This window comes from Amblyraja radiata, chromosome 11 (assembly GCF_010909765.2).
Source record: "Amblyraja radiata isolate CabotCenter1 chromosome 11, sAmbRad1.1.pri, whole genome shotgun sequence".
Taxonomy (NCBI): Eukaryota; Metazoa; Chordata; class Chondrichthyes; order Rajiformes; family Rajidae; genus Amblyraja; species Amblyraja radiata.
Window position 1 is genome coordinate 8,984,886 of NC_045966.1, and position 27,027 is coordinate 9,011,912.

The 27,027-nt window shown below is 43.9% G+C and overlaps 1 protein-coding gene across 2 annotated transcripts in view; it reads left to right on the top strand.

The window, feature by feature from the left end:
• Positions 1–27,027, top strand: part of fnip1 (folliculin interacting protein 1) — a 96,226-nt gene that overhangs the window by 42,416 nt on the left and 26,783 nt on the right. The window contains exons 3-9 of one of the 2 annotated variants that reach the window (XM_033029285.1): positions 4,393–4,533; positions 6,331–6,431; positions 8,822–8,896; positions 10,994–11,082; positions 13,847–13,936; positions 21,668–21,739; positions 24,473–24,608. In XM_033029285.1, coding sequence (XP_032885176.1) covers positions 4,393–4,533; positions 6,331–6,431; positions 8,822–8,896; positions 10,994–11,082; positions 13,847–13,936; positions 21,668–21,739; positions 24,473–24,608 — 704 coding nt within the window. The remainder of the gene's footprint in view (positions 1–4,392; positions 4,534–6,330; positions 6,432–8,821; positions 8,897–10,993; positions 11,083–13,846; positions 13,937–21,667; positions 21,740–24,472; positions 24,609–27,027) is intronic. The other variant, XM_033029286.1, reaches the window with a different exon arrangement.

The following is a 27,027-nucleotide window of genomic DNA, read 5'->3' on the forward strand; positions in this document are numbered from 1 at the left end:
GGCCTGTTTCCGTGCTGTAATTGTTATATGGTTATAAGATAAGATTGTTTCCACATACATTTGAGGTGCTGGACAGATTTGTTTCACTGATGAATTGTTTTGGTTAGTAGATGAAATAGTTGATGAACCTCAGAATAAGAACGGATGAAACTTTATGTTGAGCCACTTTGTGATGTTAGGAAATTGAAACTCAGTTTCCAACTTGTGCATCACTTTCCAGTAGTGGTCAATACTGCAAAATAGGAAAACTAGTCAACGCAAGGCAAATAGTCGGCATGGACTGCATAAATAAATTCGAAGAATATAAATTTTGTATATTTACATTTTTTGTAATTATTCCATTATTTGAGAAAGGTGAGGGAGAAGTGAGATGCGTGGGGGAGAGAAACTAGGAAAATAAGAGCATGAGGAAGTTATTGTCAACTCTAGTAGATTAGTTTCAATATTGGTAAATGATTCTAAGACCACATCCATGGCCAGGTCTATTTTCAGCTTTGATCGTCATTACAAGTTGCCTTTCACGACGAACCTTTGCTGAGGTGTTTTCATAATTGGCTACTGAATACAACACATTTCACACAACACTTGGGCATATTTCAATTTCAGTATAATGCAAACTGATTTGAATAATCATGTGCTTTTAGCATTTTTGTCTATACGGGAATTTAAATGACCAATTCTGTGTCTTGAGGTTTAGTTTAGATACGGTACAGAGATGCATCATGAAAACAGGCTCTTCCACCCACAGAGTGCTTGCCGATCATCGTCACCCATTCACACTAGTTCAAAGTGACCCCACTATCGCCTCCCATCCTTGTATACTATTTTACATAGGCCAATTAACCAACCAACGCACACATCTTTGGGATGTGGAACGGAACCGGAGCACACTGGTGAAATTATAGTTTGGATTAGTTTAGAGATACAGCGTGGAATTAAGCCATACAACCCACTGAGTCCGCGTCGACCAACGATCACCCTGTTCTATCCTGCACAAGACAGACAATTTGCAGAAGCCAATTAACCGACAAACCCGCACGTCTTTGGGACGTGGAAAGAATCCCGAGCACCTGAAGAAAACCCACGTGGTCACGGGGCGTACGTGCAACCTCCACACAGACAGCACCCAAGGCCAGGATAGAACCCGGGTCTCTGTCGCTGTGAGGCAGCAGCTCTACCAGCTGCGCCACTGTGCCGCCCTGGGCTGTGTTTGCCCAGACTATTCCCTTGGAGTGCAATATGTAGCAGGTTTTAGCCAGGAGTGTACGATGGAAATTATTTGTTGGGAAATACCACTGTTTGAGATTCTCCCCACCCACGCATATGAAATCCCGACATGCTACACTTGCACTCAGCTGCTTGCTGGTCGTTTGCTAATTGAGCTCTGACATTGGACATCCTCAGAGTTCAGGAATAGAAACTGAGCTGTGTTAAATCGCCTGCTCTTTTAGAGGAAATACTTCACCAGTTTAGTTTAGTTTGTTGTCTCGTGTACCGGGGTACAGTGAAATGCTTTTGTTGCAGCTAAGCAGAAGAAAGACTGTACGTGAGCTGTCCACAGTGTACAGATACAGGATAAAGGGAATAACGTTTAGTGCAAGATAACATCCAGTAGAGTCTGATTAAAGGTAGTCCGAGGGGCCCCAATGAGGCAGGTGGCAGGTCAGGACCGCTCTCTAGTTGTTGATAGGATGGTTCAGTTGCCGGATAACAGCTGGGAAGAAACTGTGTACGAAGGAACTACAGATGCTGGTTTAAACTGAAGATAGACACAAAATGCTGGAGTAACTCAATGGGACCCTTCTTCAGACTGTCTGAAGAAGTGTCTCCACCCCAAACGTCACCCATTCCTTCTCTCCAGGGAAGAAACTGTCCCTGAATCTGGAGGTGTGCGTCTTCACACTTCTGTGCTTTTTGCCTGATGGGAGAGGGGAGAAGAGGGAACTGGTGTGAGATGGGGCCTTGATTATACTGCTGGCCTTGCTGAGGCAGCAGGTTAGACTTGGCACCATGACATCTCCTTTGATTTCAGTGGGAGAGAGAAGATACAACGTGTTAAGTTAGTATTTTTGGAAGCTTTATTTAATTGTTTGGTTTTTATTTGCAAGTTTAAATGTTATATATAATGTATTAATATTTGATATTTCAAGATTTTTGGAGTTTAGTTATTTTGTGTTGTAATGTTGTATCCAGTCATACAGCATGGAAGCAGTCCCTTCAGCCCAACTTGGCCATGCTGACCAAGATGCCACATCTGCTCTAGCCCCACCTGCCCACATTTGGCACATATCCCTCTAAACCTTTCCTATCCATAAATCTGTCCAAGTGTCTTTGAAATTATATTATTGTATCTGCATCAACTGCCTCCTCTGGCAGCTCATTCCATACACACACCGCATACGGTGTGAACTAGTCACCAAAACGCTTGGTGTGCCTGAGACACCTATGTATGTTTTCCATTGCTCAGCTGGCTAAACCCAGGGGTGTGGCTTCAGATGGTTCTCTTTCACCAACCCACTCCTTCTTGCACCTATCGATCGTCTCGAGAAGGGCGCCGACCTGAAACGTCACCTATCCATGTTCTCCATAGATGCTGGCTGACCCACCGAGTTGCTCCAGCACTTTGTGTCTTCTTTCGATGATTCTTTTTCAATGCTCTTGTGGACACACAAGGATGCAGCGGCATTTATCTTGATGAATGTTTGCCAACGTGCATGATCTTGCCACTTAAGATGAATAGATTTGATCATTTCCATGCCATTCAACAGCACCTTATGTTGTGGTGAAACTAGCTTCACTGCAGTCAATTTCTCACCAAAGGTTTCCCTTTGTGCTGCCACCTGCAGGATTGGTAACACTCACACAAAACAGCTGCCTGATTTTTCTCTTGCGGTGGCCTCAATAGGCCTGACTTTGGGATGAACATGGGGTGGGGACTGGACATTGTGCCTTCCTCCACAGTGCTATCCACTGTGGGGGGATGATTTTTTTTGTCTAATTGTAGTCCTGTAGGTCTGTGTCCAAGATGGCTGCCGTGAAGAGAGAGTGGACGCTGGCGCGCTTTGGCTGCCGCTGCTCTCTCTTCACACTGTGTTTTTGATTTTCTGTTTTTGGATTGAATCCTGTTTTTAATTTGTGTCTCTGTGATGTCTTTATTGTTATATTCCGATTATATGTTATTCCGATATACTATGTAAGGTGTCCTTGAGATGTTTGAAAGGCGCCCATTAAATAAAATTTATTATTATTATTATTATTATCTTACACAATAGGGACAATTTACAGAAGCCAATTAACCTGCAAACCTAGACGTCTTTGGGGTGTGGGAGGAAACCGGGGCACACGGAGAAAACCCACACAGTCACAGGGAGAACGCACAAACTCCGTACAGAGTTTCCACTAGGGGCGCCGTATTGAAGGCAGCCTCTGCCTACAGTCTGTTTGTTTTTCAATCTTTTTTATTATTAGTTAGTTTTAAAGTTTGTTTTGGGGATTTCTTTAGCTTTTTTATGTGGAAGAGGGGGGTAGGGTAAAGGGGAAACTGTTTCCCAGTCGCTTCCTGGCGAGGACGCGACTATTCTTCGAGTCTAGTCCTCGCTCCCCTGCTCGCAGCCTACCACCTGGATTGGAGCGGCCTTTCCTGCCAGGGACCCGAGCTTCAGAAGTGGCGGCGCTGAATTCGCCGCGGGGCGGGTGATGCGTTACCTGGATCGCCGTTTGGAGCTCAGGAGCGTTGGTCGGCTGCTCCAACATCGGACCTGTGGTTCGTAGAGCTCCCAGCGCGGGAGGTGCTGAACAACATCGCGGAGTCCTGGGGCCCTTTGCCGAGGGCCGGCAGCGTTGCATCTCCGTCCGGCGCGGCCTGCGGACTTCGGGAGCCACGGACTCCGGTAGGAGGTGCCCGACTCGGATGTCCAAGCCACTGAGGATGTCCTCCAGTCCCGACGCCGGGCGAGTGGGCCTGAACATCGGGCTGCCCGTAGCGGAGACAGCGGGGGGTTCGGGAGCCCCCCGGCCACGGGAGGACAACAGAGGAGGATTTTTGGAACCTTCCCTCACAGTGGGAACCTTTGATCCCGCTGTGTGGGGATGTCTGGGTTAAAGACTCTTGTGTTCTGTGCTCTTTATTATTGTATGGCTGTATGGCGACCACACATTTCACTGTCCCAATTGGTACACGTGACAAATAAATGTATCTTGTATTGACAGCACCCGCGGTTATCAATGAAAATGACAATGTTTTCTCCACTTTCACATCCGGCAATGTAACATGTGCAGACTCTGTACAGACAGCGCCCGTAGTCAGCATCAAATCCGGGACTCTGGTGCTGCAACTCTACTGATTCAACAGAACTATTTTATTAATGATAATAAAAACTTGCTTATTTACAGAAAGTTTGCAGTGAGATCCAAACAAAGATTCTGGAGAAATATTGCCACTCGAAATGCAATAGTTGCATTGGCTCATCGGACAGCTTCTCATCCTCCTCTTCATCCACATCCAACTCGAAAGATCAGTCCTCAAAATGCCAGGTAAAGCCTGCGGTTACTATATACCAATTGTAATTCTTGCCTTTAGTTTCTCGAAACCAACGCCTGGAAAAAATAAACTGCAATCTGGAAATGCTATTGGGTGGAGAAATAAGGAACTGTAGATGCTGGTTAAAAATGCACACTGTGCTGGAGTAACTCAGCAGGTCAGGCAGCATCTCTGGAGAATATTAATAGGTGACATCTCGGGTCGAGACCCTTCAGCCTGATTGTGGTGGGGGTTGGGTGCGGGGGTAGTGAAGAAAGCTGGAAGCAAGGAGGGTGGGATTTGGGGTGGGGTTAATCAGAGAATTCAATGTTCAGACTGTTGGGTTGTAAGCTAGTCTGAAACTCTAGACCCAAGCTCCATTTTCTGTATTGACAGGATTGTTTTTATCACATAATATTCTATAACGTGAGATTCTTAGAAAAACAACTATTACATAATGGCAGATCTAACTGCAAATTGTTGCACTTTATTGCTGTTTAGTTTGAGAATGACACTCCCTTTGATAAAGAACTAGACTAAGTGGGACCCGTCACACAGGAGGCCTGGTCCCCCAACGCAGCCAATGAATAAATCAAAATCATACTAAGCACTATAATGACAAAGTGTATACATTTGTCAATGTGGTGCAGTGATATAGTTGCTGCCCTACAGTGACAGAGACCCAGGTTATTTCCTGACCACGGATCCTGTCTGTGTGGAGTTTGTATGTTCTCCCAGTGACCCTGTGGGTTTTCTCTTGATGCTCCACTTTCCTTCCACACTCCAAAGGCGCACAAATTTGTAGGTTAATTAGCTTCTATAAATTGTCTCTAGTGTGTAGGATAATGCTAGTGTACGGGGTGATCGCTGGTCGGCGCGGACTCGGCGGGCCGAAGGACCTGTTTCGGCGCTGTATCTTTAAAGCCGAAAGTCTATTTTCGTGTATCCTATGAAAATGGAAACAGAAAGAAAATGGGCAGTTTGCTAACAGTTGAATCAACGTTTGCTGAATACCTTTGCCGTTTCCATAAGTAATGCATCCGTGGGTTTCGTACGGTGATTTTATTTACAAAGTATGCACTGGTTTGTCTTTGGCAGTCTGGCTTTACTTTTGTACATCAAAATATTGACATCTTTGGGAGGCAGGAAGAGTTTTTACAGAAATCTGTGGGCCAACATTTCTACAACTTTGTGAACACAATGTACAGGGACTGTGTTAATGTTTAAGTCGTCGTTCCGCATCTCTCCCACATTGTGGGATTTTCATCATTGTTTTTAAGGTAGAAATGGCCAAAGAGTGTTGCAGACCAACCAGTTCAACATACAAGTGAATATTTTAAAATGTTTGGTTTATCATTGTCACGTTTTCTGGGAGACGTTGTTTCTGTACGCTAGCCAAATAGATCAGATATACCATAAATAAATACAATCAAATAAAACTCAAGTACTGTCTGAAGCAGGGTCTGGACCCGAAACATCACCCGTTCCTTATCTCCTGACATGCTACCCGTCCCGCTGAGATACTCCAGCATTTAGTGTGTATCTCATGTACAGAGCAAAGGGGAAGATACTGCAGACAATACAGCTGATGTAAGGGTCAGAAGAAGGGTCCGAAACGTCATCTATTCCATTTCTCCAGAGATACTGTCTGACCTGCCGAGTTAGTCAAGCATTTTGTGTCTAGCTGGTGAAGATACTGCTTGTTGTGTTATCTTATTTATTACCCAGATGGTATATAATAGGATTATTTTTGTTTTTGAATGTTTAAAGAATTTTTATCATTGTTTTTAATTTGTGTTTTTTCTTTGCAGAGCTCGCGACAATCCTCAGATGCCAACATGCTTGGTGAGATGATGTTTGGTTCTGTGGCTATGAGCTACAAAGGTTCAACTTTAAAGATTCACCAGATCCGGTATGAGGACTTTCTGTTCTAACAGGCAGTAAAATCGTTATGTCCCCGTTCCACGCGAACAATCCAGTGTTCTTTTTAAATTTTAAACTAAATCTAAAACAAAAATTTGGCCGGATTAACTTGGTAAAAGCGTGATCCAGCTACATTTTAGATTTTGACTAGTATTCATAGCTTGCCCCACACTACAGCATGGCTTGGATTGCTTTCTCGAGAAGGCAGGAGAATGGCGTTAAGAGGGAGATATAGAACAGCCCTGATTGAATGGCACAGTAGCCTTGATGGGCCAAATGGCCTAATTATGTTCCTATCATTTATGAATGCTAAAGTTTGAGGAGAGAATTGATGGAAGTATATGAAATGATGAGTGGCATTGACAGGGTAGACAGTCAGAATCTTTTCCCCAGGCTGGAAAAACAATTCTCAATGATTTGAGGGCATGGCTTTGAGGTGAGAGGGGCAAAGTTTAAAGGAGATGTGCTGGGCTAGTTTTTGTAATTACAGGTGGGTGCCTGGAACGCGCCGTCAAGGGTGCTGGTGTAAGTAGTTATGATAGTGGTGTTTAAGACGTTTTTAGATAAGTTTTGAAACGTATAAGATTTCATAGCAAAAAGATTTGAGTATAAAAGCAGGGAGGTTCTACTGCAGTTGTACAGGGTCTTGGTGAGACCACACCTGGAGTATTGCGTACAGTTTTGGTCTCCTAATCTGAGGAAAGACATTCTTGCCATAGAGGGAGTACAGAGAAGGTTCACCAGACTGATTCCATGGATGTCAAGGCTTTCATATGAAGAAAGACTGGATAGACTCGGCTTGCACACGCTAGAATTTAGAAGATTGAGGGGGATCTTATAGAAACTTACAAAATTCTTAAGGGGTTGGACAGGCTAGATGCAGGAAGATTGTTCCCGATGTTGGGGAAGTCCAGAACAAGGGGTCACAGTTTAAGGATAAGGGGGAAATATTTTAGGACCGAGATGAGGAAAACATTTTTCACACAGAGAGTGGTGAATCTCTGGAATTCTCTGCCACAGAAGGTAGTTGAGGCCAGTTCATTGGCTATATTTAAGAGGGAGTTAGATGTGGCCCTTGTGGCTAAAGGGATCAGGGGGTATGGAGAGAAGGCAGGTACAGGATACTGAGTTGGATGATCAGCCATGATCATATTGAATGGCGGTGCAAGCTCGAAGGGCTGAATGGCCTACTCCTGCACCTATTTTCTATGTTTCTATTAAGGGCTTGGACACGCTAGAGGCAGGAAATATGTTCCAAATGTTGGGGGAGTCCAGAACCAAGGGCCACAGTTTAAGAATAAGGAGTAAGCCATTTAGAACGGAGATGAGGAAACACTTTTTCTCACAGAGAGTGGCGAGTCTGTGGAATTCTCTGCCTCAGAGGGCGGTGGAGGCAGTTTCTCTGGATGCTTTCAAGAGAGAGCTAGATAGGGCAGTTAAAAATAGCGGAGTCAGGGGATATGGGGAGAAGGCAGGAACGGGGTACTGATTATGGATAATCAGCCATGAATGATCACATTGAATGGTGGTGCTGGCCCGAAGGGCTGAATGGCCTACTCCTGCACCTATTGTCTATAGGTGCATGGATATGGAAGGGTTGGATCGCGTGCAGACAGATGAGATGAGTTTATCTAGGTATCATGTTCGGCACGTACATAATGGGCCTGATCGTGTGCTGCACCTTTGTTATATGGCTATGTTAGTGTACTATGTAGTGTACATAGTGTACTATGTGTACATATTCTGTTGTGTTGCTGAAGGCAAGAACGAAAGTAAGAGTTTAATTGTTCTGTCTATCTGGGACACGTGACAATTAAACACTCTTGACTCTTGACTCTGAGATTAATTCGTTCCCAACAATTTGTTGCGTTGATCTTTAATTGGTAACATTAAAAATAGTGTCTATTCCAAATAACTTACTATTTTAGTCCTTCATTGTGTTTTCCACTTTAGATTTGTTGGGTTAAAGGCGGCTGTTAGCATAAGTGACATGTTCATGTGTAATTAATGTCCTTTTCCAAGTCACATACTTCCTGTGACTCCATGAGTCACTACCAGCTTGTGTAAGGCATGTATGGATTTGTGAATGGGTAGTTTTGCAGTCAGGATACTTTGCATAGCTGCAATGTGCCTCGTGCACCTGCAAGAGTGCATAATGAAGCCTTTATACTCAATGTAAGTGGTCCAAGTGTTGTGTGCTAGGGCAGAGAGAAATATTGCCTGTCTTCGTGTAGACAATCCACTATCTATTCCATCAAGAATCTGTGGCACTGCTTTTGGATTAAAAATAATTTGGTATTTTAATTTTTGAAGGAAATTTGATTTAAAAAAAAAATTGTTGTCCTAATAATTGAACCTTTCTGTTTTTTCCTCTTCCAGGTCTCCGCCTCAACTAATGCTCAGCAAGATTTTCACAGCTCGTACTACTGGCAGTGTGACTGGAAGCTTGAATACGTGGGTACCATTTCTATTGTTCCATTTTCAAATAACTTTTATGTGTAAAAAGAATGCCTCAAAATCATTGCTTGGTTCATTTTTAATTTTGCCCAATGATGTTGGCTGTAAACTACCATTTTAAATCACTAATCACCGACATTCACCAAATATTACTTGGTCAGAACTTGACAATCTTACCTGTTTTCTAACATGGCATCCAAAGGTAACAATCTTACCTATTTTCTAACTTGTGTTGCTGGAAAACATGGTTCACTTTGTTAAAACTTGGTTAACCTCGTAGAAAAGTTAGTTATTTGTAAACCAGCATCTGCAGTTCCCTGTATCTCGAGTTAACTTCCACACTCATAGAAACACAGAAAACAGGTGCAGGAGTAGGCCATTCGGCCCTTCGAGCCTGCACTGCCATTCAATATGATCATGGCTGATCATCCAACTCAGTATCCTGTACCTGCCTTCTCTCCATACCCCCTGATCCCTTTAGCCACAAGGACCACATCTAACTCCCTCTTAAATATAGCCAATGAACTGGCCTCAACTACCTTCTGTGGCAGAGAATTCCAGAGATTCACCACTCTCTATATAAAAAATGTTTTTCTCATCTCGGTCCTAAAAGATTTCCCCCTTATCCTTAAACTGTGACCCCTTGTTCTGGACTTCCCCAACATCAGGAACAATCTTCCTGCATCTAGCCTGTCCAACCCCTTAAGAATTTTGTAAGTTTCTATAAGATCCCCCCTCAATCTTCTAAATTCTAGCGAGTACAAGCCGAGTCTATCCAGTCTTTCTTCATATGAAAGTCCCAGGAATCAGTCTGGTGAACCTTCTCTGTACTCCCTCTATGGCAAGAATGTCTTTCCTCAGATTAGGAGACCAAAACTGTACGCAATATTCCAGGTGTGGTCTCACCAAGACCCTGTACAACTGCAGTAGAACCTCCCTGCTCCTATACTCAAATCCTTTTGCTATGAATGCTAACATATCATTCGCTTTCTTCACTGCCTGCTGCAGCTGCATGTCTACTTTCAATGACTGGTGTACCATGACACCCAGGTCTCGTTGCATCTCCTCTTTTCCTCATCGGCTACCAGTTCCTAATCGGCATTCCAGTTATGTTTTCGGATTCTGACATTAATATATTGATTATCATTTATTTTGACTGAGGTGACCAGAGTTGGAGGTTACCATGGTGTATCATGTTATTTAAGGAGACGAGGAGATATTTTGAAATGCTACAGTAAGATGAGGAAGCCAGTAATAAGATCCAGTTAATAATATTCCTGAGAAACAAAATCTGACCCTATAACACTGTCTCGCGAATGGAGACGATTATCATCTTTGGCGACGGCCTAACCTTTCAAAATTTGTTGTAATTCTGAGGATTTGCCTTTCAAGATTGGTATACATTAGTTTTGTCGCATTCACATTGCGAGGAAAGGGGAAATACTCACAAAACTGAAAGTGCTGCCTTGTCATATGATGAATGGTAGCGCAACACCTGATATGACGTAGATATATTTCCTCTTATACCATGCCTTAAAATTTCATCCTTATAGTCAACAGTTAAATGTTCTAAAGGAATATTATTATGTGCAATAATTCTTTACTTTAGAGGCACAAAATTGTACCTTGCACAGGCCCTTCAGCCCACTGAGCCACGCCAACTACCGTTCCCCGCACATTAACACTATCCTACACACACTAGGGACAATCTACACATCCACCAAGCCAATTAACCTACAAACCTGTACGTCTTTCGACTGTGTGAGGTAACCGAAAATCTCGGAGAAAACCCAAGCGGACACGGGGAGAACGTACAAACTCCGTACAGACAGCACCCGTAGTCGGAATCGAACCCTGGTTCTCCGGCGCTGGAAGCGCTGTAAGGCAGCAACTCTACCGCTGCGCCACCGTGCCACCCACAAATTTCTATGCTAGAATTTTTTTATTACACACGAATAAAGTCTTGCAAGTAGTTTGAGATTTATTTTTAATAGAAATTTCTGGCTAATGGTGAGTAGCTCCGAGCTATTTTATGCTTTCTGCTGGATGACTTTGTTATCAATTAATGACCTGTGTTTTTGATTGTGCTTTAAGATTACAAGACAGCCTTGAATTTATTAATCAAGACACCACCACGACAAAACCTTGCACAGATCAAAATGTTCTGATGAACAGTCTTGTCGGTAAGTTTCAGTTTTGAGCAAATGTTTGTTTTGGAGGGTGGGGTCAATCCAACAGATTAGTCTCCCTTGCTCCCTCAAAGAAAGGTGTTTGTTTAAGGTGCTAAACTAGGCAAATAAAGGTTTTAAAGCAACATCATTACGTGCAACAATTTCTATGCTATAATTTTTAACTTGCACAAGAATAAAGTCTCACAAGAAGTTGGAGATAAACTTTGTATAGAAATCTCAGGCTAATCGGATAAAAAGACCTCAATCATTGTCGTGCCAATCCCACATTCATGCAACAATGAATTGACATTCTGAATCTTGACTTGTCCAACTAGATAAGAGGCCTTATTTTAACATAGAGCACCGGTAGCACATTTTGCAAGGTAATTTTCCCACTGCGGTCGGCTTGCTATTTTACCGGACTGCTAAACATCTAAATGCTTGTCCTGTACGTTAGGCTTGGCTCACCCATATTTGTTATTCTGTGCTGGATACTGTTGTGGCTGTTGAAATGTCCCGTGATCACAAGTGAAATCCGAACTGCCGCTATTCTGACAGGCTGCTCATGGCATGACGTACTTTGAAAGCTAAATATTGTTCCCTTGGCAATCTTGAAGGGGTATTCTAGTGGTTGGCAACCAATTTTTTATGATTGGTTTTACTGTATTTTAACGTTGTTGTTTTACCTGCTTTTAACTATTTATACTGTTCCATCAGGGACTGGATTGTTTTTAGTGTTATTATGTTTTAAATTTCATGTGCGATGCTCCGGTATTCCCTGGGAAACGTCTTTTCATTTTGCACTGTACAACTGTTGCTTGCAAGATGACAATAAAGGTTGATTGATTGATTGATTGATTGGTAGGGCCGCTATATATCTTACAGCCCCAGACTTCGATCCTGATCTCGGGTGCTGTCTGTGTGGAGTTTGCACGTTCTCCCTTTGACATTCTTGCTGAGTTTCCTCCCAGTGCTCCAGGTTTTGCCCCATATAAACAAAGACATGCAGGTTTGTAGGTTAATTTGTTGCTATAAATTGTCTCTAGTGTGTTGGGAGTGGGTGAGAAGGTGGAACATAGAACTAGTGTGAAGGATGATCGATGGTGAGCCGAAGGCCCTGTTTCCATGCTGTATCAACCAATTCAATCCGTCTTGAAGGGGTTATGCTGGTGGTCACCACAGTGGCTCAGCGGGTAGAGCCGCTATCCCAGAGACCCGGGTTCGATCCCGACCTCGAGTGCTGTCTGTACGGAGTTTGCACGTTCTCCTTGTGACTGCGTGGGATTTCTCCGGGTGCTCCAGTTTTTTCCCACATTTCAAAGATGTACAGGTTTGTAGGTTAATTGGCTTCTGTAAATTATCCCTAGTGTGTGGGATAGAACTAGTGTGTGGATGGTCGGCGTGGACTGACGAGTCAGATTCCACATTGTATCTCAAAACTAAATGAATCTAAACTAAGCCATGGGGAATTGCCGCAGTTAAAAACATTACAGTATGCAAGATTAAAGATGCTAACTGCTGCCTGTGATGATGTGCAGTATTCACATTATTATTGCTGCGTGATTTTAACACGATCTTTGCTTCTTTAATACTGTTACTTAAAATATATCTTAAAGGACAAAACATGACAGAGAACATGAATGAATGTAATCATTTGCACAGTTTCTCTTGTTGAAGTTCAGGGATAAAAATTTAAAATAGATTATTTAAATGTATGATGTTATTAATACTTGTATTTGTAACACAATTTCCTTTTGGTTGATGCTGTCCTATTTCTGAGATTATTTATTGCAATTATTGTTTTTCAGTATATCTTATAACCTTTGTAATGAAAAGAATTAAAGATGTTAAATTGATATTCATCAAAAAATATTTTAAAATCCATCATAGGTGGGGAGATTTCTAGTTTGTATGACATGATCATGGTTATAATTTATTTTTACACTGCTGGACACGAAAATGAAGAAGACATTGTCATTTTCATTGATAACTGCGGGTGCTGTCTATGTGGAGTTTGTATGTTCTCCCTGTGACTGCGTGGGTTTCTCCAGGTGCTCAGGTTTCCTCCCACACTACAAAGGCGTGCAGGCTTATAGGTGAATTGGCTTGTGTAAATTGTCCCTATTGTGTAGTATGCGAAACTGGGACAATGTAGAACTAGGGTGATCGTTGGTCAGTGTGGATTCAGTGGGCCGAAGGGCCTGTGTCCACGCTGCATCTCTAACCTATACCAAACTTGACAAGCTGGATCTGAAAATGCCCATTTTTGCCCTTCAAATTCATCACTGAAGTTTTTATACTTGTTACAATTTATTCTTGTTAGATAATATCCATTGAACCAGTTTTAAAGCAGTAGCTTAAGTATATTTCCCCCACTTTTGGTCCCTGTCCCAAACATTCACAGAAAAACTATCCTATTTTTCCCCCCGTTTTGGTAATTTTATTTCTTAAAAGAATCATTTTCGTCAGCAATGGACAAGCCTTTGTCTTCAGCCTTTTTGAATTTACAGAGCGAGTGCTGAGAGGTAAAGAGGTGTGTGTTTACATTTGTATATGTGCATTTAAATCTGTTTTGGTCCAGAATTATTTAAACCTTCCATTTACAATAAAAATAATTTGGCTTTCATTTAGAAAAGAAGAATTCAGACTTTCTTTTTGCTTTCGAAAAAAGTAAGCCCTTGCTGTTATCTAACTTGTGCCTGATAGCATTACTAATCCCATTGTTCTGTCTTGTGTTTTTTCTTCTTCTTTTTTTGGTTACGCATTTGTTCCGTAGGTTTCTCGCAGCTTTGCAGCCCCAGGAGGGCACTGGGTGTGTCTGAAGCAGCACCGCTCCGTCTCATCCGGAGTGCTTCTTTCTTTGCAGGTTTGCATAGTGTTTCCGAGCCCCCTGACCCTGGTGTGCATTGGCTGCGCATGTACTCTGCAGCTGTGGAAATGAGGTTCTTAACTGCTGTAAAATAACAAAGTACAACATTTGATTCGCGTAACTTTTTTAAAAAAAGGGCTTTTTGATCATTTGATTATTGCTATGGGAGTGTTGCTATCTTTGGGGATGCACTTGCATGTTTATATGAAACGAGTGCGTGCATGTCTTTGTCTTCTCCTTTGGATCCGACCTGCTCTCGTTAGATGCCCCCTTTCTCACCTGCATGCTGGTTCTCTTGGCCTTTGTATAATTGCTTCCACACACACAAAGATGCAACCTTCTTCTTCTTGCGTTTGAGGCAGCAGAAGTCTGCAGCAGGGTGATGCCATCCTGTTCGAAGTCCCTAAGTGCCCGCCCTAAAAAGGGCGGATGCTCGGGGTTGGCGCCAAGCTGCGGTGCTGCTGCTGTCTCTGTTTGTTGCCGTTCGCCTGTCTGAGGTCAGTTGACAGGGCTCACCACAGGGAGGTCGACAATATGAGCCCCAGATGCAACCTGGTGAATGCCTTGTCAATTCTACATCATTGATAAATACTCAGGAAATCTGTTTTTTCTGTATTTCTGTCGTTTCTATATATCAATGTTACAATTAGGCACGGGTACCCTTAAATACACTTTCAGAGCAAAGAAACTCTGCTGACCATCCATTCCCACCTTCGTCCTGCCTTCAAAGCTATTTAACCTGCATACAAACAAAAACCTGCAGGTGCTGATTTGCACCAAAGGTAGACACACAGTGCTCGAGTAATTCAGCGGGTCAGGCAGCATCTCTGGACAGAAAGGACGGGTGACGTTTCTGTCTGAAGAAATGTCACTTATCCTTTTTCTCCAGAGGTGCTGCCTGAACCACCGAGCTACTCCAGCATTTTGTGTCTCTGGTATTTAACTTGTGTGCTGGATATATTTTTTTGAATTTATAGCACTGGACATCTGACCCATCCAGTCTGGTATAGACAGAAAATGCTGGAGTAACTCAGCGGAACAGGCAGCATCTCTGGAGAGAAGGTACGGGTGACGTTTTGGGTCGAGACCCTTCTTCAGGCTGCCTGACACGTTGAGTTACTCCAGCGTTTTGTCTATCCTTGGTATAACCAGCATCTGCAGTTCCTTCCTGCAGTTCTGCTGCTCTGCCACTCCAGAGACCCAGTTTTGAACCTGACCATGGGTGAAATCTGTGTGAAGTTTGCATTGTGAGACGTATGCTTTCCCTTGGATGGCTCTCATGTGCTCACACAATGCCAAAGACATTGGTCGGTTAAATGACTGCTGGAAATTGTCCCTAATGCAGAATGGGGGATGGGAAGGAAGTTGATAAGGGAAGGTAGACACAAAATGCTGGAGTAACTCAGCGGTTGAGGCAGCACCTCTTCAGTCTGAAGAAGGGTCTCGACCCGAAACGTCGCCCATTCCTTCTCTCCAGGAATGCTGCCTCACCCGCTGAGTTACTCCAGCATTTTATGTCTACCTTCCCTTATCAACTTATTTCCCATTCCCCCAACCAGCATCTGCAGTTCTTTCTTACACAAGTTGATAAGGGATATGCGAGTAAAAGTCAGAACAGTGTAGATTGATGTGTGATGGCTCATGCCATGGGCTGAAAGACTTATAACTGAAAAGCTTTTTGCTGCGTGTTTTCCAGTCAGCGAAAAGACTATATATGATTACAATCGAGCCGTCCACAGTGTACAGATACAGGATATAGGGAATCCTAAAAGAGTGGAGCGATTATAATGAGTGATTGCAGATCAGCCTCTGGGACCCGCATGCAGAGAGTCGTCTGGCTTGGGCAGCATCTTGTTCATACACAAGGACTGTACACTGTACAGTGCACATTGACAAATTTGGCATCACTATGTTTGACTTCTGTATGTCCAGTGATGAGCCCCAGTGGTTTGTTAACTTTTGTTTTACTTTGCTCGATTGTTTGTGTTGAGGAGTTTGATTTAATCATCTGTACCCCTTGATTCCTCTGCCACTCTGTCCCACGTATGAGTTTAGTATATTGTCACCTGCACCGAGGAACAGTGATAAGCTTTTGTTGCGTGCTAACCAGTCCGCGGAAAGACAATACATGTATTGAGCCACTCACAGTGTACAGACACATGATAGAATAAAAGTTGCTGTCAGAGTCGAGATATAAAAGAGTGGAGCGGTTGTAACGCGTGATTGCAGATCCACTTCTGCGACTACTACACTAAAGTATTACTTTCTGTGGCCATTCAAAACTACATCAGCTCGCACTACTGTGTTGAAATTCATTGCCCAGTCCACACTTTTCCCACGATCTGATTCATTATGTTGCATTCTTCCTTGGCGTTATGCAATGTTTTATGTGTCATTCCGAACTGTCACTGTATGTCATGTTGTCACTTGTGGGCGGAGCACCAAGGCAAATTCCTTGTATGTGAATACATGGCCAATAAACTTATTCATTCATTCATACTTGGCTTGGTGTAACCCAGCTACTACTACCTGAGATTCAATGTGAAAGACCTGGCCTCATCACTTTCCACTCCTGCATCTTATCCCTCCCTCTCCCCATATCCTTTGATTCCGTTAGCCCTCAGAGCTATATCTAACTCTCTCTTGAAAACATCCAGTGAAATGGCCTCCACTGCCTTCTGTGGCAGATAATTCCACAGATTCACAACTCTGGGTGAAAAAGTTTTTCCTCATCTCAGTCCTAAATGGTCTGCCCCTTATTCTTAAACTGTGACCCCCTGTTTCTGAACTCCCCCAACATGGGGAACATTTTTCCTGCATCTAGCCTGTCCAATCCTCTAAGATCCCCTGTACTGTCGGTACACGAAACCCATGTCGGGTCTGAACTGGGAGGTTTGGAACTGGAGTTGGAAGCCACGGGGCACAAGATGGAGGCTAATGCAGAGGAAACGCACGTGGCTGTGGCTCGGGTTAAAACATGGCCGTAGAGCTGTAGGCAGTGGCGGACTGGCCAGGATGTCAGCTTGCCCGATGGCAAGTGGGCCCCTGATGAAGTGGGGCCCCCTTTGTCTCCTGGCAACCAATATTTTTAGACCCAGTCTGCCATTGGTTGTAGGAATCGGAGGGGGAGCAGGGAGAGTTTTGCAGAACTCCTCCCCTTCACCACCTTTTCTACTTGCGCTACCCCTTTCAGCGATCATTGGACGTACTCTAGGAGAGACCCTCTCTCATTGATTCCCCCTCTGCGATTACTGCTGCTCTTTGGCTACCTGTCATGCTTTGCCCTGCCTCTTTTTCCAGCTTTCTTCTCCGCCCCCCCCCCCCCCCCCCCCCACACACAATCAGTCTGAAGAAAGGTCTCGTCTTAATATGTCACCTACCCATGTTCTCCTGGGATGCTGCCTGACCTGTTGAGTTACTCCAGCATTTTGTGTCCTTTTCTGTCCTCTAAGATCCTTCTGTTTCTCAATACTTTCTGGCGTTTACCATTTAATGTTTACACCGTGGGCTTATTAGTCTTTGCACAACATATCGCCTCACACTTTCCTTTATTCTGATGGAAATGCTACCTGGAATGATTGGAAGTAGCCTTGTGAAACAATTTGGAAACTTCAGGTTTACGAGGGAGAAAGATGTTCGTGATTGAGAGAGATTTCCCCGTTGTTATCAGAAGCCCTGGGCACATCTAGTGCTGGAATAATGAGGTTTGTGAAAATGTGGAAAAAATCTTTGAACCTGATTATTTCAGCTGGAAGATCTATAAAAAATATAATTTGATGGAATAATCTTTGGAATGTCCTAAATTATTTTTTTCTTCCTCTTTTGTATGCTGCTGATGTCACCGCAGCAGAATATTCATGTGATATTGTTCACATGATTTTGCTGACGCCTTACAGTATATTCAGCGTATCTTTGCCCTTTGATATTAACCCTTCGTAGTTTCCCTGATCAGCTGTTGATCTCCAGTCACTGTCTTCCCCGACGGCCCTGGCCCTTTACTCGCTGGAGTTTCGAAGAATGAGGGGGGACCTCATTGAAAAGTACCAAATAGTGAAAGGTTTAGATTGATTTTAACTTAAACCTTTTGATTTTTGATCAACACAGAATGCTGGAGTAACTCAGCGGGTCAGGCAGCATCTCTGGAGGACATGGAGAGGCCACTTTTCGGGTCAGAACTCTTAGAGTCATACAGTGTGGAAATTTGCCCATGCTGACCAACATGCCCCATCTACACTAGTCCCACGTGCCCGCGTTTGGCCCATATCCCTCTAAACCTGTCCTATCTAACTGCTGCTGAAACATTGGGGTAGTACCTGCCTCAACTACCTCGTCTGGCAGCTCGTTCCATTCATCCACCGCCCTTTCTTTCTTGCCTCCCCACTCCCTCCGCCTTGTTCCGACTGATTGAAGAGGGGTGGCAAAGAAGGCTGTGATAGAGATGGGGCAGGACAGAGCTTGGCCAGAAATGTGCGAACACAGGTGTGGCGATTATTTGAGAGGCAGATTGTTGGATAAAGGCCAGAGAGACAGGTGTGAGCCCGAGAGGACAAAGAGTTGTGAATTGTTAAGCTTGGATAAAACAGTTGCTATTTTTGGATTGCTTTTCAGATTCCTTTCACAAGGGCCCACTTGCCATCGGTCAATTCTGGGTTATATTACTAAATCTGATTGCAAGTTATGGAACGCCACATACCTGATATCTGAACAAGTAATTTAGAAGATTCCGCAGTTCGTCTAAAGTGCGGTTACCTCTGTCTATGTGACAATCTTATGAAAGGCTTAGCAGCTGGCTTCTTTATGGAGATACTTTCAGTCTAATTTGGCTTCTGAATTAGCAGATTTCCCAGAGATTATACATTTTTTTGTCATGTCTTGATGATCTCATTGGTAAACTTTTCCTTGTACTATTGCAAGGCTTTTATATGCCATTCCTTTCCTAGAGCCATCTTATTTCAAACAGACTTATCATAACAAGTTTGTTTGCTGGTGTTCCTGTGTCTTCTGGCCTAATGGAATCCTTTGAATTTGGAAGTGAACTTCTGTGGAAAAATTGAAATAAAAAACGGGTTAATTTATATCTTAGTTTAGTTTGGAGATAGAGCAAGGAAACAGGCCATTCGGCCCACCGAGTCTGCGATGACCAGCGATCCCCGCACATTAACACTACCCCGTACACACACACACACACACCAATTTTTTATATTTATTCCAAGCCAATTAACCCACAAACCTATACATCTTTGGAGTGTGGGATGAAACCGAGGATGTCGGAGAACATGGGGAGAACATACAAACTCTGTACAGACAGCACCCATAGTCAGGATCGAACCCGGGTCTCTGGTGCTGAAAGACAGTAGCTCTACTGCTATGCCACTGTGCCACCGTTATATCTTGGACAGAAAGTATTTTTGCACCTTTTTCATTTTCCCCCTTTCATTGTCGGAATCTCATATTTAGCTGCAGACACTTATCTAGGCCAATTGCCTGTGTGATGGCTCATGTGACTCCGAGTTCACCATTGTATCAAACTTGATAGCATCTGTCGGCAAGGAATCGTCCATGAATAACATGCACTTGATCGTTTGATCAGATATTCAAGCATGCATTGAGCAAGTATCAAATGCTTTGTGTGCGAGGACTGACAATCTACCCTCCAGAGAGAAAACATCTTCTGAATGAGGTCACAGAGCTTTTACCAAGTGGCAGGGTTCCCAAGTCAAGGTTGATTTGCCAAATCAGGCCTATTTCATTATCTACTTGAAACAAAATGAATCCACATGCTCATACAAATCTTTATTAGTATTTATAAAGCACTATTGACTAGTGAGCTGAAGCTTCACTGTGAACTAGGATTAGTATTGCAACTCTTCAATCCTTCTGTCTCGTGCCTTCTGTACTTTCATCTCTGCCTTTCGTCCAACCATCTGACTATCAAAAACCACTTCTCACTTGTATCAACCTATTGCCTGCCAGGCTTTGTCCTGCCACACACACACACGTCATCTATCACGTTTTCCAGAGGTGCTGCCTGAGTAAGTCAGCATCTGAGATGTGCTGGGACATTGACTCAGCATCTTTGGACTGACTCGAGGCCGCGCTATGGACCTCAATGCGCGTCTGAAAAATAATGAAGATTTGCCGTATTTTGTACAACTTTGAAATATCGGAGTAAATATCAGTTGGAAAGAAGCCAGAGACCGTTGGTAGTAAGGGTGTGGCAATGGGCAACGGGGGTCCACAAGATGATGAAGAGACACTTTAACAAACAAAGGTATCATGTTGGACTCATCCGCAGAAGAACTATACGAGTTGTCACTGCATAATGTTCAGTAAACCCCCAGGGATCCAATCACGCCCATTGCATCAGGCACTATTTAGCTCCATTCTTCCAAATTACAGATGAGATCTGTTCAGCTAGGAACCGTGTTCAGCACAAACATTGTGGGCCGAAGGGCCCGTTCCTGTGCTGTACTGTTCTATGTTCCAAGGTCTGGAGAGGAAGGATCCTGTAATTTTATCGGTATTGATGATATAGATTGTGAGCCAGTACTGCAAGGAGGGTGCCCTGACTGAGAGTTGGCAACTAATCATTTTGTAACGCTGATTGGTTGCAGTGTAAAGACAATGACCAAATTAACGACTGATGCACTGGTCAAGTCGGGGCAGTGACTTGTTGAGCTGTGAATATTATTCATTCAATGACTTTATGTGAGGAGCTGAGGGGAACTGGTGAAAGGAAGCAGAGATTTGTGGTCTTTGTTAGCAGAAAACACTAGCTAGACACAAAATGCTGGAGCAACTCAGTGGGTCAGGCAGCATCCCTGGAGAACACGGATAGGTGACATTTCAGGTCTGAAGAAGGATCCTGACTCAAAACATCACCCATCCGAGGATGCTGCATGACCTGCTGAGTTGCTCCAGCACTTTGTGTCTTTTTTATTTGTAAACCGGCATCTGCAGATCTTTGTGTCTACGCTCCAACAGAGGGAATGGCCTGACGACATTTCGGGTCGGAATCCTTCTTCAGACTTTGAAGATGGGGGTCAGAAGAAGAGTCCCGACCTGAGACGATGCCTTTCCATTCCCTCCACAGATGCTGCCTGACCAGCTGAGATCTTCCAGCACTTTGTGGTTTGCTCAAGACTCGAGCATCTGCAGTTCCTCGTTTCTCCAAAAAACACGAGCTAGCTGATTTGTAATCGTTTGAAGCATATTGGCCTTTGTAAATTGCTAGCTCTCAATTAAATTCTTAAGATGGAAAGAAAATATATGAATTAACAAATACGCAATCTAGAATAGGAATGTGGAATGTTGCTTTTCAGTAGTTATTACCTTGTCTTGTAAAGTGTTACAAAATGCTTGCATTCTGAAGTACAATCATTTTATTTGAATAATCAAAACTTCATAATCAACTTCATGTGAATCATCAAAATAAATGATTTTGATTTGTTTCAACGCTGACCTGATTGTGGTGTTGGTGGTGGTGGATCAGTAAGAATAATAGCAACATTGGAAATCTTCAATCACTTGCTCGTGTACTGCATGCTGATGCACGTGTTGTGAGTCTAGTCCGCATGCCACAATACCAAGGTGGGATCATTCGAAGCTTGCCTGTTTCACAACCTGATAATTTTTGTTGCACTGTGGTGTGGACCAGCTGTTGTTGGGGCCGGGAGTAGGTTAGTCGATGGTAAGATGAGAAATGTTGACCACTTCTGACGTTTACAGTTCACAGCACCCCCATGGACATGCCCAGTAGAGGAATCGACGAAGACCGTGACAGTGGCATTACACGATCTGGTAAGTATTAAATGAGTCATCGTTGATGGCAGTAATGTTTATGGTGAGATCTAATGGTGATCGCTAGGAAGCAAGGCCTTCAGTATTTGTAGAAATGCTTCTACATAGAAACATAGAAAATAGGTGCAGGAGTAGGCCATTCGGCCCTTCAAGCCGGCACCGCCATTCAATATGATCATGGCTGGTCATCCAACTCAGTATCATGTACCTGCCTTCTCTCCATACCCCCTGATCCCTTTAGCCACAAGGGCCACATCTAACTCCCTCTTAAATATAGCCAATGAACTGGCCTCAACTACCTTCTGTGGCAGAGAATTCCACAGATTCACCACTCTCTGTGTAAAAAATGATTTTCTCATCTCGGTCCTAAAAGACTTCCCTCTTATCCTTAAACTGTGACCCCCTAGTTCTGGATTTCCCCAACATCGGGAATAATCTTCCTGCATCTAGCCTGTCCAACCCCTTAAGAATTTTGTAAGTTTCTATAAGATCCCCCCTCAATCTTCTAAATTCTAGCGTGTACAAGCCGAGTCTATCCAGTCTTTCTTCATATGAAAGTCCTGACATCCCAGGAATCAGTCTGGTGAACCTTCTCTGTACTCCCTCTATGGCAAGAATGTCTTTCCTCAGGTTAGGAGACCAAAACTGTACGCAATACTCCAGGTGTGGTCTCACCAAGACCCTGTACAACTGCAGTAGAACCTCCCTGCTCTTATACTCAAATCACATAGCTATTAAATACATTGAAATGTCTGAAAACAGTGAATAGTAACACATTTTTTTTATTGTGGTGGCTGTTGTGTAAGTTTAAAAAAAACAAAAAACTTCCTAATAAATAACCTTAAAGAAACATTTTAAAAACTTGCCACCCTGGGTTGTACAGTATTTTGTATTCTCATATGGCAAGGCTGTTATGCAGTGTACAGTTTTGGTCTCCTAATTTGAGGAAGTATATTCTTGCTATTGAGGGAGTGCACCAGGTTCACCAGGTTAATTCCCGGGATGGTGGGACTGACATATGATGAAAGAATGGATCATCTGGGTTTATATTCACTAGAATTTAGGATTAGAGGGGATCTTATAGAAACATATAAAATTCATAAGGGATTGGACAGGCTAGATGAAGGAAACATGTTCCCGATGTTGGGAGAGTCCAGAACCAGGGGTCACAGTTTAAGAATAAGAGGTAGGCCATTTAGGACTGAAATGAGGAAACACTTTTTCACTGAGAGAGTTGTGAATGTGTAATTCTCTGCCACAGAAGGCAGTGGAGGCTAATCAACTAGATGTTTTCAAGAGAGAGTTAGATATAGCTCTTGGGGCTAACGGAATCAAGGGATATGGGAATCAAGCAGGAACGGGGTACTGATTTTGGATGATCAGCCATGATCATATTAAATGGCGTGCTGGCTGGAAGAGCCGAATGGCCTACTACTGCTTCTATGTTTTTGTTATAATCTAGCCAAAATTAATTTAAATGGTTTGTTCGAAAATAGAGAGACTTTTTGAATCATAAAGTATCTAACACTAAAATATCTATAATATAAAAGTATTCAAATTCATTTTTTTAACACTCCCAATAATTGCATGTCGCGGTTCAATTCTATTGATTCTGCTTTGGGATGTTGTTTCCAAGCTGATTACCTGCAGCGTTATTAACCCTGTAAATGGATTGTGACCAATCATTAATCAAGTGACCGTCAAGAAAACCCTGTTGTAGGCTTCTCCCAGTATAGAGGTGAACTGAGGGAAAATCACACTAGGAAGTCGTACCTATGTGGTTAAAGAACACTGTTCCTAATGTGTTCTCCAGTGTCTATTCAGGGAACTGACCAAATTTCAGCACAAAATTAATGTCCAATTCATTGCATGGAGGACAACGTTACTCCTCTCCATCTGATTGAGTTTTTAATAATAATATGGGGTCGCACAGTGGCGTCGCGGCAGAGTTGCTGCCTTACAGCGCCAGAGACCCGGGTTCAATCCTAACTACGGGTACTGTCTGCATGTAGTTTGCACATTCCCCCTCTGACAGCGTGCGTTTTCCCCCGGGCGCTCCGGTTTCCTCCCACACTCCAAAGACGTGCAGGTTTGCAGGGTAATTGGCTTTGGCAAAGATCGTAAATTGTCCCCTAGTGTGTAGAATAGTGTTGCTATGCAGGAATTGCTGGTTGGCGCGGCATCGTTGGGCCGAAGGGCCTGTTTCCGTGCTGTATCCCTAAACTAAACTAAATTAAATATTGAGGCTAAACAATTAAAAAGTTGCCCATTTTTCTCATTTTTAAAAACAAAATGATAAAATACCAGTAGCCAGTTACAAAGTGCTGGAGCAACTCAGTGGGTCAGGCAACATCTGTGGAGGGAATTCGCAAAATTATATTTTAAGTGGAGACCCTTCTTCAGACTGAAGAAAAACCTCTGAAGAAGGGTAGCAACCCGAAACGTCATATGTCCACAGATGCTGACCCGCTGAGATCCTCCAGCACTTTGAGCTTTGCTCAAAATTCCAACACCTGCAGTTCCTTGTGTCTCCCTTTAAATACTTTTAGTTGCTTTCTCGAGTTTTTGTTGTTTTTTTTCCAAAAATATACAGCTAGTTTTTGGATCTGCATTGGGATGGGAACAATGGGAATTAGCTTTGCCTCCTATTGAACTGCAATCCCAAATTGATTGGGGAAGTGTGTAAGGCGCTGCTGCTTAATGCATCTCTACTTTTGCTCATCTTTTCTGCAGCTTCCCTGAGCAGCCTGCTGATCACGCCCTTCCCTTCACCAAGTTCCTCGTTGCCGAGTAGCTGCGCGAGCAGTTACCACCGTCGTTGGCGGCGCAGTAAGAACACCAGCCTTGAAAACGGAGTTTTCCCCAGGTGGTAAGTGTGACATTGTTCAATCGGAGAACGAAAGAAAGAAAGTCAAGTCACATTTATTTATATAGCACATTTAAAAAACAACTCTCGTTGGCCAAAGTGCTTTACATTTGTTATAAGAATAACACAACAAAACAAACTACATACATATATACATGTAGCCCTCACTCAGAGGACGTCAGGAAAGGCTTGGGCGTATAGATAAGTCTTTAGTCTTGACTTAAAAGGAGTCGATGGAGGGGGCAGTTCTGATGGGAAGGGGGGATGCTGTTCCACAGTCTAGGGGCTGCAACCGCAAAGGCGAGGTCGCCCCTGAGCTTATGCCTAGACCGCGGGATATTCAGCAACCCCAAGTCGGCCGATCTGAGGGGCCTGGAGGTGGAGTGGTGGGTGAGAAGACTTTTTATGTAGGTGGGGGCAAGCCCATTGAGGGCTTTGTAGACAAAGACGTATACAAACTGTCTTGTAGGATCTACTGAATCCCACCACAAAAAGCAAAGAACAAACGACACTTAGCTGAGCCAGACGCCTTGTGTCATGTTTATTTCAGAAAGCCCCTTTTACCTACATTGTCATAACCCGTGTGCAGATAAGGCCAATGAGTGCGTGTGACCTTGGAATTGTTACTGAGCTCTTGTGGCTGGACCTTCTCGTGAGGTTGCTGGCGAGTCGCCAGTGGCTGTATTGAAAACCAACGTGGGTATGAAGGCGCCACATCTCCCCCCTCAGCCACCGAGTGATACAAGATGGCGGCTGCCTGGCTTTGTCCTGCCCCGTAGCGGTCTGGCGGGTTGATTTTACGTCCTGATCTTATTTGGTACTACACTGTGGGGGGTCTTTGACAGGATGTGTTGGGGTCTTGTGACTTTGCCGGTTCGGTGGGTGAGGCAGTCGGTTGGTTCTCGACGTATGCTGGCTTTAACCGGTCGACGGATACGGTGTTAGTTTTTCCGTTCCGATAGATCACTAAACTTTTGGGTATGCGTTGGATGACTAGGTAAGGGCCATCGTATGCTTGCTGACGAGGTCAGCGGATGGCGCTGTGTCGGACCAAAACGTGTGTGCAGCGTTGGAGGTCAGCAGGCACGTTGACCATTGAAGGTGTTGGCCTGAGGAGCTGCATAGTTCGCCGTGATCGATCGATCGACATACCTGTTTGGATCATAGGATCTATCTGTCAGGGGGGGGGGGGGGGGAGTGGTTCGACAAATTTGCCGGGCAGCTTCAGAGTTGTGCCGTAAACCATTTCCGCCGACAAACATCCTAGGTCTGCCTTCACCGCCGTACGAATGCCAAGCAGAACCAAAGGCAACCGTTCACTCCAGAGCGGCTTGCAACTGGCCTTTCAATCAGGCCGTTGGCTTGTGGATGATACACAGGTGTTCGAATCCAGTTCGTACCCAAGAGGTCGGTTAGTGTTTGAAACAGCGCAAACTCGAATTGCGCTCCTCTGCCCACACTTGTACGAGCAGTGTATGTGAGCGGTTGGCGATCGGTATAAATAGTGAAGGGACGGCCTTCCAACAGATGGCGGAAATGCTTGACGACGAGGTACTTGGCCAAAAGTTCTCGCCCAAACCTACTGTAGCTCATCTGAGTGGGTGATAATTTTACCCAAAAAAAATGCCAGAGGCTCCCACCTGCCATCGAATCGCAGCTCCACGATGGCTCCCACGGCGTGAAAATAAGGCGTTGGGCCCCTGATGGACCAGTATAGTTGCGTTAGCGGCGTTGAAGGCTTGCACTGCATCCTCGAGTAAACACAACGGTTTCTTTGAAGACTCAAACAAACGACAACGAAACTTAGCTGAGCCGGACACCTTGGGTCACGCTTATTCCAGAAGCCCCTTTTACCTACATTGTCACCAATCATAACCCATGCAGATAAGGCCAATGAGTGCGTCTGACCTTGGAGTTGTAATTGAGATCTTGTGGCTGGACCTTGTCGTGAGGCTACTGGCAAGTGGCCAGCAGTGACAAGCTGTATGCCAAACCAACGTGGGCGTGAAAGCCCTACAGTCTTCTCAGCAAATGATGCGATACAAAACTATCAGGAGACACATCAACAAAGAAAGTTGTGCTTTGCCTTCTTTACTACACTCGTGTCCAAAACTCAAGGCACTACCATAAACCAGCATCTGCAGTTCTTTCCTCTACACCATATCTTGTCCATCTTGAAATTAACCAAAGCTGGACACAAAATGCTGGAGTAATTTGGAGTTTGTGAGGAAACAGGAGCGAGCACCTGGCGAAAACCCACGCAGTCACAGGGAGAACATACAAACTCTGTACAGACAGCACCCGTAGTCAGGATCAAACCCGTGAGTGTCACTGGAAGTCCAAAGGATCTGCAGGCTTGCAGGTTAATTGCCCACTGCAAATTTTCTTCATTGTACGTGGGTGGTGGAATAATGGGACGTCA